This window comes from Agrilus planipennis, unplaced genomic scaffold (genome assembly GCF_000699045.2).
Source record: "Agrilus planipennis isolate EAB-ADULT unplaced genomic scaffold, Apla_2.0 scaffold172, whole genome shotgun sequence".
Lineage (NCBI taxonomy): Eukaryota > Metazoa > Arthropoda > Insecta > Coleoptera > Buprestidae > Agrilus > Agrilus planipennis.
In genome coordinates this window covers 513,851-531,589 of record NW_020438999.1, presented here as the reverse complement: position 1 = coordinate 531,589, position 17,739 = coordinate 513,851, and the positions used below count along the sequence as shown (strand labels likewise).

The 17,739-nt window shown below is 33.9% G+C and overlaps 1 protein-coding gene across 1 annotated transcript in view; it reads right to left on the bottom strand.

Moving 5' to 3' along the window:
- LOC108737860 overlaps nt 1–17,739 on the bottom strand; it is a 190,602-nt gene that overhangs the window by 27,126 nt on the left and 145,737 nt on the right. Inside the window, 1 exon segment of the mRNA XM_018470992.2 lies at nt 5,187–5,237. Coding sequence (XP_018326494.1) covers nt 5,187–5,237 — 51 coding nt within the window.

Sequence of the window (17,739 nt, the reverse complement as noted above, 5' to 3'; positions counted from 1 at the left end):
ACCTATCTTTGTGAAAGTGTTTTTTCAATAATGAATTTTATAAAATGGGATGAATCACTTACTCATATATTATGTTTAGTAACAGTCGATATCGACAGAATTGGTAAGAAAACATTGTGCGAACAGAACATCCCATTCTTTGTATTGAAGAGAGAAAATAATGAATATAAGCCTGACTTGAAGATTTCACTGTATGACTGGAAAAATTGATTTATAGTCAGTATTGATTGGACATTAATGAAATATCTAAATAATATCAATACAACAAAAAAAAATTATTTCTGAAACATGTAGCAAGCGTACAGGAGGTGATAAGGTATTATAAAACAGGAGAATTAATTCCTGCCGTAGAATGAAATACGACAACGCAACGCCGTATTCAATCAGCTGGTAATTAGCAGCATCAGTGTGTGTGTGTGTTTTTTTTGCTCATGTATTGTTTGTTATTTGTTAGATTAGATTAAATGTGATTCAACATGTTTTTTTTAACTAAAATGTTAAGTTGGTTCTCGGGTTATTCATTCGGACAAACGGAACCCTGGTAGGATCACTCATGTGTCTGTCTGTTCTTTTATTTTGTGTTCATAATACATATTGAGATGTAATTTATGCAGTCAGCGATGAACAAATCTACATATTTAATTAATTTTCTTTGTATTAAGGGTCTAAACATTATTTGTATCTTAGACGTTCGATAACTGGCACAGTTTATTTCATTCGTCATCAATGTTATTGCAAATTTTATCGTACTACTCACCACGTTGCCAGTTTTCGCACAACACCTTAGAATTCTTATTTTGAAGTGCATTATGATATGTGGAGTTCTGTGATTGGCCTTAGATATGTACCTTTTCCACAATCCAAAAAATTACACAAACCAATTTATAGTACAATTTAATACGTATTTACAAATATTTTTCCGGTTATATACCAGTATGTTATATTATAGAGCTTATGGAAGCCAGGGCTATAAGCTTTCGGAGGGATTTACACTACGTTGAAAGAAGATACGGCTAGGCCTAGGTATATGAATGCGACTTGTAACTATTGTAAATAAAATTGAAGAGATACTAAATTGTGTATACTGAGACGTCAAATACTTATTGTTTTAGACTTGTTTTTTAAAAAGACAGAAACTTTTCAAGTAGGATTATTTTCTTGAAAACTTGTATTTTCATATTGTAATGAAAAACAGTGCTAAAAAATATTTTTAACCCCTTATCTATGGCTTTAAAAAGGGGGTACTTTTTTGTTATAAACATTTACAATTAGAGCGGGAACATCTGTTATACATCGTACAACATCATCATAAGGTTGTCAATCCTAAGACGGGTTGGACACGTATCTCCACTCTTTCCTATCCTGAGCTAAACTTCGCATTTCCCTAAAACTAGAACAACCCACATCCTTAACTATTTGCGAACAGTAATCTAATCAAGGTCTACCTCTACCCCTCCTAACTCCTGTTTCTGCCTCTAGTATGTCTCTGACTAGACCTTCATGCCTGAGAAGGTGTCCTGCCAACCTATCTCGCCTATTTCTTATTGAGTTCCATAGAGTCCTCTGTTCTCCTATTCTTTCATTTCTAACCTTTTCTATCCACGTTATCCTCATCATTCGCCTACAACACCACATTTCGAACGCTTCTAACATTTTCTTTTCCTCCACGTCCACTGTCCATGTTTCACACCCGTACAACACCGCACTCCAAACATAAACCTTTAACAACCTTTTTCGAATTTCTAAATTAACCGTTCGCTAGCATAGAAGTGACTTCTCTTTATTAAAGGCGACTCGACCCTGCGCTATCCTTTGCTTTATATTCCTATTACTCCTTCCGTCCTGACTTATCTGACTTCCTAGATACCTAAAATCGGCCACTTCTTCTAATTTTAAAACATCAATAGAAACTTCCAGTTGTAAATTGTTTTAACCGTTTTTGTAATAACATTGGAACGAATTGAATTTTTCACGAATGAAATTGAAGATTATTGAGTTATCTACAATTTTTATGTGGAACTGTTTTCAATACAACCACTTCGTTCGCCTATAGAATGAAAAAAATTGAAAAAACGGGTATTTTACAACAAAAAAAATAATAGCCAGAAGTTACGAGTCGCATTCATACAAGGACATCTTTTATTGCCCTTTACAACGTAGCATCCTAATAAAAATTTTGAGATGTTAGCCCAAGATTGAGCTCCTTATCTCTACAGCCTGGACTATTACTGTTGCAGTAATCCAACCATTTTGGACATTTATCCAGATACTGATGTCGCATCATTACCGATATGTATTCAGCAGTAGGTACCTGGCCAAACTCCTGAGAAGGAAGGATTACCACAAGAATACTTATACCGGAAAAGTTATTTAAAGCCCACGAAGCATTACATTATTTACAATTTCTCCATCCAAATCTATTAACAGCATCTAGCATGCTATGAAGCAATACCACTGCACGTATTGAATATTGCTGATTCTTGCGTCGATTATGCTCTATCGCATTTTAATGAGATTGTAACTGCGAATAATGCGATTCATTTTGAAAATATTATTTAAGTGCATAATTTTATTGATAGCTTTGTTGTAACGATTTAAAGAAGCTGAGCCAAGGGCTGTTTGTAAATTTAATTCTGAGTTTAAAAGAAAACTATTCTGTAGTTACTTTTTGTAGTTGTGTAAAGTCTGGTATCTTTTTGTTGATTTCAAAAAAGAAAAGTAGGAGTAATATAACACTGAGGGAAAAACATTCTTAATGTAGACTGTAAAATATATTAAGTAGTTGAAACTTTCTACGTTATTTTATTTACATTTTACAAAAAGGAGGAATAAATTTCACTATTTTTTTAGGGGTATGTGATTTCTTTTCCTATTGTGAATCAATTTTAATGATTTTTTTATTGAATTATTTGAATTTGAAGAAATTATTCCAGGTACAAGTAGTGTTAAGGGTACAAAAAAGAGTGTCTGCTATTGTATTTTTAGTGATTGAAAGTTTTTTTGAAGTCGGATTTATATTTTTAAAAAACAATTATGGTTCTACCTAGTAAAAAAATCATATAGAATTTGAATGCATTGCTCCAATTTCTTAATTATTTAAGATGTGAAGTGCAGAGAGCAGGTACTATTTCAATTTTTTTTTTAATTAAAAGAATATCTATCTACTAAGTATTAGTATGTTCGAAACGTAAACTGATGTGCATAACTTGATAAATAACACGTTTAAAATCACAATCTACGCTTGGTAATTTTAATATTGCTCTTTACAGTGGTAGATCTTGTCCATAGTTAGCAGTCACTACCACCAGATGGCAGTATGCTGCTCATAATTCTGTATCGCTTGATAGATCAATTGGCTTTTACAAAGCAACGTCGGCTTTGTGGAAATTTCGATAGATTTCCGAGCGATAAGTTGTTATTCTTTAATAATTGAGTAACAAACTTTTAAAAAATGCTTTCAGGCTTATGTTTGTGAGATATTTTCAATTCTTTACGTGTAGGTAATTGAAAATTGTTATTTGAACTAAGAAATTACTATAAAAAAAATGAAGTACTCTGTTCAGTTTAAGAGTAATATATTTCCTTTCGATCTCAGCATGGTCTAAAAACAGCCTTTACTATTGCCCAGCTTCTTTGCTAATACATTTATTGTATCTGCTACCGGAAATGTATGAAATCTATCAATTGTATACAATTCCGAGGCTATTTAGGAAATGTATAAAATATTGTTTCAAAGATTTTTTTTAATACACACATATCCACGGAAATGTATACAACTATGGCTTTATCTGAATAAAATCAATAAAACAGAGAATCAGAGTTATCTCTGTTTACGCTGTTCTAATGCGATCGCCTGATGTATATGCATTGATAACGTTATTGTTTGGTTAGGTTAGGTTTCGAGATGTTTATACATTAGTGACGTTATTGTATGGTTATTAGGTAAATTTATGACAGACTGGAGTTTCATTAATGGCTCTGCCCGCCGAAGGCTGGCTGATATGTTGAAAAGTATGCTTCATTATGATCTCCGCGTTCAAAATGATCAGCATTATCNTACGTACGTACGTACGTACGTACGTACGTACATACACACATCATCAAAAAAATTGGCTAGCATGCTACTAATATGTTAAAACGTGGAAATATAATGAAAATTCCGATTTCACTTTTCGACCCAATTACAATAACTTCCTAATGGGAAGTTAAAAATGAAGTACTCTGTTCAGTTTAAGAGTAATATATTTCCTTTCGATCTCAGCATGGTCTAAAAACAGCCTTTACTATTGCCCAGCTTCTTTGCTAATACATTTATTGTATCTGCTACCGGAAATGTATGAAATCTATCAATTGTATACAATTCCGAGGCTATTTAGGAAATGTATAAAATATTGTTTCAAAGATTTTTTTTAATACACACATATCCACGGAAATGTATACAACTATGGCTTTATCTGAATAAAATCAATAAAACAGAGAATCAGAGTTATCTCTGTTTACGCTGTTCTAATGCGATCGCCTGATGTATATGCATTGATAACGTTATTGTTTGGTTAGGTTAGGTTTCGAGATGTTTATACATTAGTGACGTTATTGTATGGTTATTAGGTAAATTTATGACAGACTGGAGTTTCATTAATGGCTCTGCCCGCCGAAGGCTGGCTGATATGTTGAAAAGTATGCTTCATTATGATCTCCGCGTTCAAAATGATCAGCATTATCACCTCTACAACATACTAAAAATAAAGTCTGTCATAAATCTCCCTAACCAAACAATGACGTCACCAATGGATATAGGTACATTTCCAAACAGCTTGCTTTATTATTGCCTATTTAGTATTACTTGTAATACATTTCCGATTGCTATTTAGGAAATGCATATATTTCCTAGGAAATGTGTCTAATATAATTTATTTCACACATTTCCGGACGATTGTAGGAATTATATACATTTCCTAGGAATTGTTTACAATGACGGATTTCATACATTTCCGGTAACATATATATAAAAAACGCATTGTTATCAAATCAAACACAGGTGCAATTATTATTAGGAATACGAAGTAAAGCAGTTACAATATTATTGCGTGCTATGTATATATCTACTATAATACAATTTGCGTATTTAGATGGACCTATATTAGATGTGACGAAATTACCCATAAAAAAAAAGAAGAACTACTCACCGTTTGGTGTTTCTCTTCGTAACCTAGGAGTGGACTCTATACTTTCTAAACCTGTAACAAGTAAAATTTGTTGAGTTTAAAATTACACATTTATTATTATATTAGCGTTTATATCTCAAAAATTAAAATTAAGCGGCACTTGATATGAGCGTAAGAAAAGTGACAGATATTCTTAAAATTTTTATTCTCCATATATTTGTGTTTATTGGAAGATAAAAAGGAACAATTAACAAATAAACGACGATTCCAAGATCACGATCAGCAAGTCTTTAAAATAATTTCCTAATAATGAGCACCGGCCGTGAAAGTTTAAGCTATTTCAGCATTACGTATTTGTTAATGGATTATTTTTGTATGCTATTATATTCATATCATTTAAAACTAATACGATTGTAATACATTTAAGTCACTCTTTCCCAACATTTGCAGAAGGTACCTAGCTTCCTACAACGTTCAGCAAAAACGGACCGTTTAGTGTAACATTCATATTTTTGAATCGCTTGAAAATGGTATTCGTTGGAGGCAGTACTAGTGATAAAAAATAAGAAAAAACAAGTTTTATTTCATATAATTTGAATGCAAGGGTGTGATTTTTCCGTAACAGTTTGTAAGTACCTTGATACCTGTTTATGTTAGCCGAAACGTTCGACTTTATGTATCACCCTGAAAACAAATTATTCTTTCTTCATTTGTGTACGTAATACATATCATTCGCCTGTTGAGAATTCTAAAAAGGCTGTGGTTTTTGTATAAATGTACTTGTAAAGGTATAGGCAAGAATTTGTAATGCTTTTAAATAAACCCATATACTAGGTATGTGAAAATATTGCAAATAACATAACTTGGTTTATATTGTTTTCGAGGCACGAACAGAAATTTTTGAAAGAGCGTTACCCCTTCTTTGTTTATTTCATATTGTATAATTTATTTAATCGACTTTCAAAACAAACTGCAAAACTTAAACTCTACAATTTCATTTTGTTTTTGTATACGAGAAAACCTACCTGTGGAACATGTTTTAAATTTTTAAATAAATATGAATAAAGAATATTGAAGTAGCGGTAATTACGTCGAAACAGCCAGATGCGAATTGCGATTTGGATCTAGTTTGAACTCATCACCGCACTGCAGACAGCATTGACAGAACGTAGACCAACGTTACCTGCTTCCTTAACAATGCGTTTAATGAAATCCTATAAACGGCCCGTAAACGCCATCTGTAGTACAATGCTACAATTAGTGGAACTTCCTCAACAGGTCCACCTAAATATATGGCCTCTTGATGAACTGAATCCATGGCGTAGCTCACCCTACGATAGGCAGTTACCAAAATCGAACAAAGAGTATCGAAGTGGCCAGTATTCCGTCGAAACTGCCAGACGCGAATCGCGATTTCGATACTGACCACTTCGATATTCTTTGTTCGATTTTAGTAACTGTCTATTGTAAGGTGAGCTACGTCATGGATTCAGTTCAACAAGAGTCCATATATTTTGGTAGACCCGTTAAGGGTTCCGCTAATTGTAGCACTGTACTACAGATGGCGTTTACGCGCCGTTTGTAGGATTTCATTAAACGCGTTATTAAGGAAGCAGGTAGAGTTGGTCTGTGTTTTGTCAAAACTGTCTGCGACGCACTGATGAGGTTCAACAATATTGAAATCGCGATCCGCATCTGACAGTTTCGATATTCTTTGTTCGATTTTGGCAACAGTCTACCGTAGTAGGGTAAAGCTATATCGTGGATTCAGTTCAGTAATATTCCATATATTTAGATGGACCTGTTAAGCAAATTCCACTAATTGTAGCATTGTACTACAGATGGCGTTTACCCGTCTTTTGTAGGATTTCATTAGATATAAATAAATTCTGCAAATAAATAAGAGTATCTCTTAGTAAAACAAAATAAATTCAACACATTAGCAGTATGCAAAATTATTTGCATAAATTGTGAAGATTTCTATATTGGTCACAGTGGTAGACGTATTATAAATAAAATTTCCGAATTTTAAATACTAAAGAAATACACTGAAATGTCAACACATTGTTTAGACAACGATTATTTCAACGATTTGGAGAATGTTCACTTTATTACATTCAACAACAAAAAAGAAAACGTCCAGATTTCCTAGAAGAATTGGAAATAAAAAAAACATTAAAAACTAAACAAAATATAATCAACGAACATTTTTTTTTTAATACAATTACTAATTAATAAGCCATGCATGCAAATATTGTTGGTTATTTGTTCGGCTATTTTCAATCAAAGTGTAGTTTCAACATTTTACTTTCTCTGTAGTTATTTCATTGTCAGCCAGTAGTAGTGCAGGGCCGATGAAAGTAATTTTACGAAGAATCGGAATTACTCTCTCTCACGTTTCAATTCCCTTTTTTGCCATTCTATCTCTCTAACACGGATTCTTCTCATCGTTCTTGTTTCGTGCTCCATTGCATCGGTGTCGACGGTAAACAAAACAGGACCTCCTTTTATCACATATACATATAATTGTTTCCTTCTTTATTGTTCCTTTTTCATTTTATAGTCTATTATTCTAACCCGGTCTCTGAATAAAGTATACGAGGGCAAACTTAATGTAGGTTTCGAAACATGTGCACTTTTCCAATTGTAACCTTAATTTAAGAATCTTCTTTTCAATGATATTTTAGACTATTTTACAGTGAATTTAATTCTAACCATAAACTAATGTCAACAAAATTTTGTCTTCACTTTTTTAACTCCCGTTTCTACCTCTAATATGTTTCTAACTAGACCTTCATTCCTGAGAAAGTGTCCTACTATCCTATCTCGCCTATTTCTTATTGACTTCCATAGAGTCCTCTGTTCCCTATTCTCTCTAATACCTCTTCATTTTAATTAACATAAAGAAAAAAAGTACTGTTGAATCGTCCGGGAATTGAACCCGATTACCTTAATATGCTATACATAGGTACTTACATATAAAATATATATTAATAAGTTGGATTCGGTGCAACATATGCTTGAGACATGTGACCTTTAAAAATATTAGGGTGTGCGATCATGTAGGTATAATGATCTTGAATATTCTGAGATGGCAATGTTATTGAACATCAATAACGATCTTTGTTTTGTTGTTAAAAGGCCACAGTTTGGATTTATAAAAAGTGAGGTTGTTGAATCCTTATCTATTAATCTAGTAGTCCTCATAGAAACTATACATGCATTAGGCTTCTATTTATTAATGGACTTGGACGGAAGTGGAGCAAGCTGCCATTTGATGTTAGGAGTGATAATACTACACAACCACTCAAAACTAATATTGTAATGAATGAAATCACTTTATTTATTTAGAATGTATGGTATGCACATTAAAATGATAGGCTTTTACTTTAATATTGCCAACTTTTAAACGGAAAAACTATAAAATAGTAGAATCACATTTAGAGGATTAAGAATAAGTAATAAACTTAAAATAAGTATTTTAGAAAATACTACAAATGGCGCAGTAAACGCCATCTGTAGCACGATGCTACATTTTAGGATTACGTATGCTCCAACAAGGTCCACTTGTGTGGATATCCAATTGCTGAAAACGAATCCCGGCGTAGCCAACCTCAACGTGATAGGCACGTTAGCTTAATCGAATAAAATAATTCGAAGTGGTCTGTATTCTGTCGAAACTGCCAGACGCGGATCGCGATTTCGATCTTTTTGGATCTCATCAGCGCATCGCAGGCAACTCCGACAGAACACAGACCAACTTTTACCTGCCTATTGTTTTTGTAGGGTTCCGTACCTCAAAAGGAACCCTTTTAGGATTACTTCGTTGTTCACCTGTCCGTCTGCCTGTCAAGATCCTTTTCTCAGGAACGCGTGAAGGTATCAAGTTGAAATTAATATCAAATACTCAGGTCTGCAAACCCTTGGAGCTATGAAAAGATCAAACTTCTACCTACAAGTTTGATTATAGCAGGTTATTTTTTCAAAGAGTATTTTACCTTTCAAAAGTGACATGAATTATATTATGTGTATTACCTTCAGCGAAAGTTTTAAAATCTTTATTAATGTTTACTAGTTTCTTTTTAATAATATTTTAGACTATTTTAAAGTGAATTTAATTCTAACCATAAACTAATGTCAACAAAATTTTGTCTTCACTTTTTTAAGAGTTCGTTGTGACCAATAAGTTGTATTGGTCCAGGTCCAAATCAGAGTAACTTCACCAATTATAACCTTAATTTCGACAAGTAATAAAAAAATACAAATGAACATTTCGCGTTATTTCTTACAATGCGAAAACCGTCACGTCTCATATCAAATTCGACTGTCAATAAAAATGCTATTTCATTCAAACCGGAAAAGCTGAAGTCATTTTAAAGTGCATTTAATCCCAAACTTAAATTAATGCCTACAAAATTTTGTCTTCATATTTTTAAGAGTTATTTATGGTCAATAAGTTGTTCTGATCCAGCTATAAATCAGAGTAATTTTCCCATTTACCTACAACCTTATATTCAAGAGGTAACAAAAAAATAGAAATGAACATTTCGCTTGAATTGAATCGACACCAACAAAATGGTGCCATTTCATTCAAATTGGAAAATGTTACGTTATCTTTCTTTTACTCAAGCTAGTGCTAATGCTATTTAAAAAAGGTTTGTTGTTGATAGACGAAAGCTGTTTGTACAAAACAATGTTTAGTTGTAATATATCAATAAGAGGAAATAATTTGTATTGCAACGGTACATTTACAAATTTCTAAGTCAGAATGAGTGGATTAAAACGTTCAACGATGTTTTCGATGACCTACTTATAGACCACCTTAAGGAGTTTCTTCAACGTCACCCAAACATGTTTTTTGGTCTGATATGTACCTGTCTGTTATGTGAAAGTATAAAATTTGCAATTGTAGCGGTTCATCAACAGAGAGTAAAGGTACGACAATATCTCTTTAACGATCAATAATTTCGTATTTTGACTCTTTTTTCACAATCACATTTAATCAACATTCTTGTGAGATTGAGTGTGAATGATTTATTGAACGACATGCAGTACGTATTCTACTTTTTCTACTACTAGGTACTCCTCAAAGAAGAAAAGGCCCTACTGGCAATCTTTCAAGAGGGGGTCGGATTTATGTTACAGAAAACCAAGTTAAGTAGTCCTACAATGTTACAAATTTTTTATTACACGCACTCAAGTGGTTGTGGAACAAATCCCAGCAACTAAGATTCGCCTAACTGACAGATATTTATATATTAACAGTGCAATATATGAAACTTCTGTACTTCGCAGTTTTTTCGAAAATTTATTATCTTTTACTTGGAAATAGATTTAAATGGTTCAATTATGAAAAACTGATAGTTAGGTAATGTCTTTAAAACTACAGAAACAAATACTGTATTTGGAGCCTCACCTATGAGAGGGGGGTAGGAAAATCCCCCAGGGGGAGGAGGAATTTTTACCCTATCATACCTCACTCAGGTTAGCTTCTTTTGCTACTTATAAAAACGTATTTTTTACTCTTTTAATTTAATTTTTGAGAATAGTAAGAAAGGAAACGTCCTAAACTTACTGAACTCTCAAAATATTTTGAACCAAACATATGTAACGTCCCCCAAGAGTTTTAAATTGCATTTGTTGGACTTATACCATTTTCTTATTTGATGAAAAGATATCTAAATATATTTGCGCAATTTTCTTACATCACGTTGTATTTATCAAAAGATAATGTCACCCTTTGATGATTACATGTAATATACACAGTAGAACCACTATAACTCGAACATCAAGGAAGACGCCAAAAATTGGATTTACAGAGTTTTCAACTTATGGAGGATTTTGACTTTTGAATTTTGCTTCGACTTGCAGAGGTTAAGATTTGGTGTACTTACATTACAAGTCGATAACTTAGATGTCTTCGAACTATAGACGCAATAAGTTTTAAATTATCGAGTTGTAAAGGTTGTAAAATAAAACATTGCTGTGTTCGATATACAGAGGTCCAATTTAATTTTTCGAGTTATAGAGGGAACATATGTACGGAAATGGCTTGCAGGTATTCACTGATTATTTCGATTAATAAAGGGTTGAGATTTCGAGTAATGGAAGTTTTGGGGCTTGAAGGGAAGGAAAGGGAAGGGAACAAAACATTTTTTTGAGTTTTGGTGGTTTTCACCTTATCGAGGTTCGATTTAAAGAGGTTTGACTGTATCTACTGAAAGAATCATTCATTCCACTGTTGAAATATAAGATACGTACATATTTTATTAAAAGAATATTCAAAGAATGCTGTTTTGAATGAACCCAATATGGACGAGGTATAGTAAGGTCGGAGTCTGCGCGTAGTACTTGTTTCTTCGTACCTAGTGGCCTACTTTTCACCAACAGGTGCGCGTATGTGTTTATAAGTACCTACGTTTTCGAAAATGGAATGCGGTATCGCAGGTTACGAAGATCCGCAAGATTTTTAGCCTCCGGCAATCCACATCTCGTTGATTTCGTTCAGACAGACAAAATAACTTTTGACGGAATGGCTTTTTAATTGAAAGCAAACATCAACGTTATACAGGTAAAATAAAAGGTGTACATAGAGTATAATATCTACGTATAGGTTACAGTCAATGTTATTAATCCAGTTATTATTTTATACTATCTAGAGATTATGTGTAATATCTACCTAATTTAAACAAAGTGGTTATTGGGGCAGAATTATTCAATTTTACAAAATATCTGTTAAGACCTGGATAAAATAATAGCTTTTTATTTATTTTACACTGCAGAGGTGTATATAAAGTTCAGAAAAAGTAACGAATATTGTCTAAGTCGAATGAAGTTAATAATGGAGGAGGAAGTCACCAATCAGTAAAAAAAAGGTACCTACGGCAACCATAACCTTGTTTGGCGAATTAACACAGTTATAATTGTCCTAGGCTTCTTTTTTATGACCTCATTCATTTAGTACATTCAACGTTCAATTACATGCATCGCGTCTGTTGGTATTTCTGTAAGAGATATAAAACTAGGGTTAGGACTAATATAAAACAGAAGACAATAAACTAAAAATAGTCGTTGATTTTCGATATTTAGGGAGTCAGATAACTCAGGCTGAAAAAAGCCTTAGAGATATAAGACACAGAATAGTGCAGGGACGGATTCCTTTTAAAAAGCAGTTATCGATGGTTGTTGTAAACAAATAGTAGGGGCCTTTTTGATACGCATAGATTAAACACTGCACGAATATAAAAAAAATGCAGGTTATGTTTGATGTGTTATGTTAATTCTCTATTTTGAATAAAAATTTGGTGTTCTGTAAGGCGAAAATAGAATTTAGTAACGACATACAGAATATATGTAGTTGTAACAGTTCTGATTTACGTTTGTCCTATTTAACTATATTTAGATTACATTAAAATTGTAGTAAGATGCAAATACACACGTAATTTTTTAACTAAATAAACTTTTCTACAAAATTTTAACTATAATATTCATTTTGTTCTTTGTAAATTAATATCACTTATTTTACCTAATGTAAGATAATTCAAAAAAGAAGTCTCCATTCGACAACAAGCTTAACTTTAAATACTGGTTTCTTTATCTAATTGGTTTATTTGAATTTTATACATATTTTATAGTCGACATGGAATTCTTCATTAACGACAAAATTGCCTTGTTAGAATCGAAAAGAAGGAAACCAAAGTGATAGTCCTTATAAAGTAATTTAGTTGTCAGTACTAAATACGATTGACTTAAGATAAGAGACCGTTAACCCAGATGCAAAGTCGACAGTGTGAAAGATGTTCCTTTCATCTGCGATACCTTTTCACATTTTCATGCCTAGACCGTGTTAAGCTTCTTGTTTTCACTATTTCTCCACAATTCCAAACTTACATTTACTTACATATATGTCTCTACTGTAATCACGATTGTACGAGATGAATTTAAATATAAGAGATAGTTGTTAAACAGAATTATAGACGCATCATAAAATCTTAAAAGAGGGAAAGTAATCCAGAATGATACAGATTGTCAATTATTCCAAGGGCCCAGATACAATTTGAACACCAAAAGGTTAATTGGTAAATCCTAACTGCTTCTGTTGACTCATAACGTTTTATTCTTCCTTGTTTGAGGGCCTATTTTCCCTTTGAAACTTTGCATTCGCGAACGTTGTCATCAAATTCCGAATATCAATCTTTTTGGATTTGTTATTTTTAATTGAAGTTATAGCCAGAGAGCTCAATCTGTTCCCACAATTTTGCTTATGGGCAACTATTAAATTATTTTCAGTTCTGAGAAAGACCTTTCTGCTTTCGCAGCGATAATTGGAATTCCCTAATCATTTTTGAAGCACTCTTTGATAGACAATTAGAACTGCTGTTGATCTGAAGTTGTGTCTGAAACATCAATCGCTGGTACTTCGAGCAAAACTCTTTTCCCACAGAGAAAATTTTATTGTCGCATGAAAGGTGTATGTTTGGAGCGCGGCGTTGTACGGGTGCGAAACATGGACAGTGGGCGCGGCGGAAAAGAAAAGGTCAGAAGCGTTCGAAATGTGGTGTTACAGGCGAATGATGAGGATAACGTGGATAGAAAAGGTTAGAAATAGTATTAGAAAGAATAGGAGAATGAGGACTCTTAAAAGGCAGAAACGGAAGTTAGGAAGGGTAGAAGTAGACCTAGATTAGATTACTGTTCGCAAATAGTTAAGGATGTGGATTGTTCCAGTTTTAGGGAAATACAAAGTTTAGATAAGGATAGGAAAGAGTGGAGGTACGTGTTCAACCAGTCTTAGGACTGACAACCTTATGATGATATGATGATGATGAACCGATTCTAAAATTGTGTCTAACATTGATCTCAAACTTCATTTAATTGCGTAGACATAATATCAAGAGTTCGATTAAATACATTGACTCTGAAATAGTGTTTACCACTTACGCTACTCGATTTGTCAAAATGGTTTGTGAGGCAACGGTTTTTGTTTCAAGGAAAAGACGCCGATGCCTTGGGGTACCGTGTTCCATGGAACACCTGTAGTTACACAACTGTGATTTGTCCCGTATTTGTCTATTCTAAAATGTGACAGTACAAATGTCGTGGAATTGATAGGTCCATACGCAACTTCTCAATAATGTTATCGTAATGGACGACAGTGAAGTTATATACCGGCTATTGCTTACGCTTTAAACATCATCAGTTCTTGGTAAGAGCTGGTAATTTGGAAAGATATAAAATCGGACTTTTTTTAGTTTAATAACTTGTTTTTGCTAATTTTATGTTAAAATTAATAATTTTATCTTTATTTCTGTGATGACAATCGTCAACATCATCATTATCTTTAATAGGCGCTATCTCTAAAATCAATTTCGAGAAGGCCGTCAAGATGGTCGAATTATGCAATAGGGCAAATAATAGCCAACAGGATATTGTGTCTTGGATATATTTTCTTTTTGTAGTGAATGCTGTTATATAAACATTCTTTAACATGCAACAAACAGTATGAATGTATTCGATTGACGACCTTGTTCGAACAACATCTGGTAATAATATAGGCAGTTATGCCTACTTCTTGTTGGTGTGTTTACGAATGTAGGTATATATATATGTATATCTGTTTTGTTGTTTTAGAAAAAGCGATAGAAGAATATTAATAATCTCGTCATTAACATGAAAATATAGCTGTTTTTCACTCCGTTAGTCAGCTATCGTTACCGTTTCATCAGATTAACGGTAATTCGTAACCATCGACAGTGAGTATAGCTATTGAGTAAGAGTGTAACCTATCCCATTTTAAACTTCGCGGTCACAACCGGTGGCAGTACCGCCACTCTCCGCACCACCCTTTCCGATAGCGCCACCAGCTACCCCGGACGCCGCCAAACGCTACCCTTACTACCAGGACGATGTGGCCTAGCCACCCCTTCCCTTTCCGGCACCCAGAATTGATATTTAAAGAGCCACACCACCAAAGGTCTAACCGAGCGGCATGGCCTAGAGGTCTAGACCATTGCTTAGCATTCGGGAGGACGCCGGTTCGATTCCGGGTCCGTCTGCCTTGGTCCAAGTTTTTCTGTGGTTTCCTTGGATCACCTAGGCAAATGCTGAGGCAGTAATATTCCACAGATAATCTTTCACTCTCTTCTGTCTTCATTTCGTCCGTCTCATCTTTCTCACCCGAACCACCACCCACCCATTCCCACGATTCCTGAAAGCAGGCTGAAGAGGGCCTTCCGCCTTACCTTCCGGCATAGGCCGGAGGGACTGCCCGCCCACCAGCATTACTAGCTGGTGGGAATGAAACACCCAAAAGTTTTTTTTTTTTTTTTCAAAGGAAGGTAGTTGGTCTCTAACCAATAGCTCCTATCGACTGTGCATCCTCCGGGGTCTAGTCACCTTGGGACATTAGTAATACCAACGAGCCCGGCCTGCACCCTCTGGGGTCTGCCGCGATTGACGCAGTTATAGTTAGTGTACAGAATTAATTTAATGAATAGAGTTAAGTGTTAAACAAAATAAATAAATATTATTACGTGTTTGTTTAAATTTAAAACCCCGTAATAAGAGTAAAAATGCAGATAATCGTCTAATAGTCTAATAGAAGAAAAGCAGAAGTGCCTACCTGTTTGAATATTAATTTGGGAAATTGTGTTGAATTTAGAATAAAAAAGAGAAAAGTTACTCCAAAAATTTTCTATCTACTGGAGGCTGGAAGGTATTTAGCGGGGTAGAACTAAATGTTTGAAGATTAGGGAAGCACTTCTTTATACATAATGTATAGATAGGATGTTTTGCAGATTCTATGACAAACCGTATACTTATCTGTAATAAAACGTACGGCAGCCGTCAAATTATTCTAAATATAACACTAAAATATAATATGAGGTAATAAATGTGGGACTCATGAAGTATTATGTGAGAAGGCTGGAAGTAGGTGCAAAAGACAGGAACAGCCATGTAAAACAGTGAGGTGAAAAATTGAATATTATAGAAAAAATACTAAAGGTAAACCAAGCCATAACCTAACCTAATTTAGTTTAGAATATTTAGTAAAGAATCCTTTGACTTTACGATTTATAGATTATGCCATGCCTAAAGGAATCACAATCCTATTTAAGAAAACGTGATTAATGCAAGTTATTATTATAATAAATATACAAAATGGATGCCTAAAGTACGATAAGTACATACACAGGTACATTGATAAAAAATACCATTAAAAAAATATTTTCTTTTGATTTTCTATTGTCTACAAATAAAGAGTGTCTTACAGCCGAATGATGAGGATACCGTGGATGGAGAAGGTTAGAAATGAAGAGGTACTAGAAAGAATAGGAGAACAGAGGATTCTGTGGAAGTCAATAAAATAAACAGGCGAGATACCTTCTCAGGGATGAAGGTCTAGTCATATTAGTGACAGAAACGGAAGTTAGGTGGGATAGAGGTAGATTAGATTACTGTTCGCAAATAGTTGAGGATATGGGTTGTTGTAGTTTTAGGGAAATACGAAGACTAGTTCCTGATGATGAAAGAGTGTCTCGTTGATTAAAATGTTATATATTGTAATCATCCAACATTTTGATATTTACCGCACGTATAGATAGTTATCATTAGAATGTTGAATACTCGACATACGTAAATGCTTGTTGTGATAGGAAAAAAATAGATCAGTATTAGTTTCTAAAGCCAAAATCAAAATGTTATGATGCAAAAAACCTAACCAAACTTAACCGATTTAAAAGAAAACAACTTCAATTGTAAACCATATGGAGACTGACTTTACTTATCATTAAACTTATTCACTGTGGACACGTGTTTTGTCCTCTTCTAGTGTGTGCATTATACTCTCATTAGAAATGGGTGAAACACCTGTCCGCGATGAACTAGTTTGTTATGATCTTGAAGGTAATTAGGTCATGCTCATTTTTTCAAATAAGACTGCACGTTTTCGACCTCGAAATCGAAAATAGACAAAAAAGTCAGATATAACCTTAGGGTAGATTCAATTTAAACTGCAAAGGGCACCATCCTGTGGACAAACTTGCAAGGCCTCGGGAAAACGGTCTTTTTTCTTTCCTGCTCTAACTTGAGCCATTTAATAACTAAAAATTGGTAAATAACTCAAAGTCGTAAAATTTGTCAACAAACCTAAATACTGTAGGTAAAAATAGTCACAGCATCACTTGATCAGGAGGTAAAATTTTCTTAGGTAGGTAATTTAGTATTCATGCTCATTAAGAAAAAAAAACTGGTATGACACTCAATTTGGGCAATGTAATATACATTTTTGCATTTGTTTGAAAAAGACCAAAAATAAAAACACAACAATCAATGCCAATTGACAATGTAGCGGATAATCCTAGTTTTGTCCATATGGATGTTAACCGATAATATGAATAACCGAGCGGCATGGCCTAGAGGTTTAGATCATTGCTTAGCATTCGGGAGGACGCCGGTTCGATTCCGGGTCCGTCTGCCTTGGTCCAAGTTTTTCTGTGGTTTCCTTGGATCACTTAGGCAAATGCTGAGGCAGTAATATTCCACAGATAATCTTTCACTCTCTTCTGTCTTCATT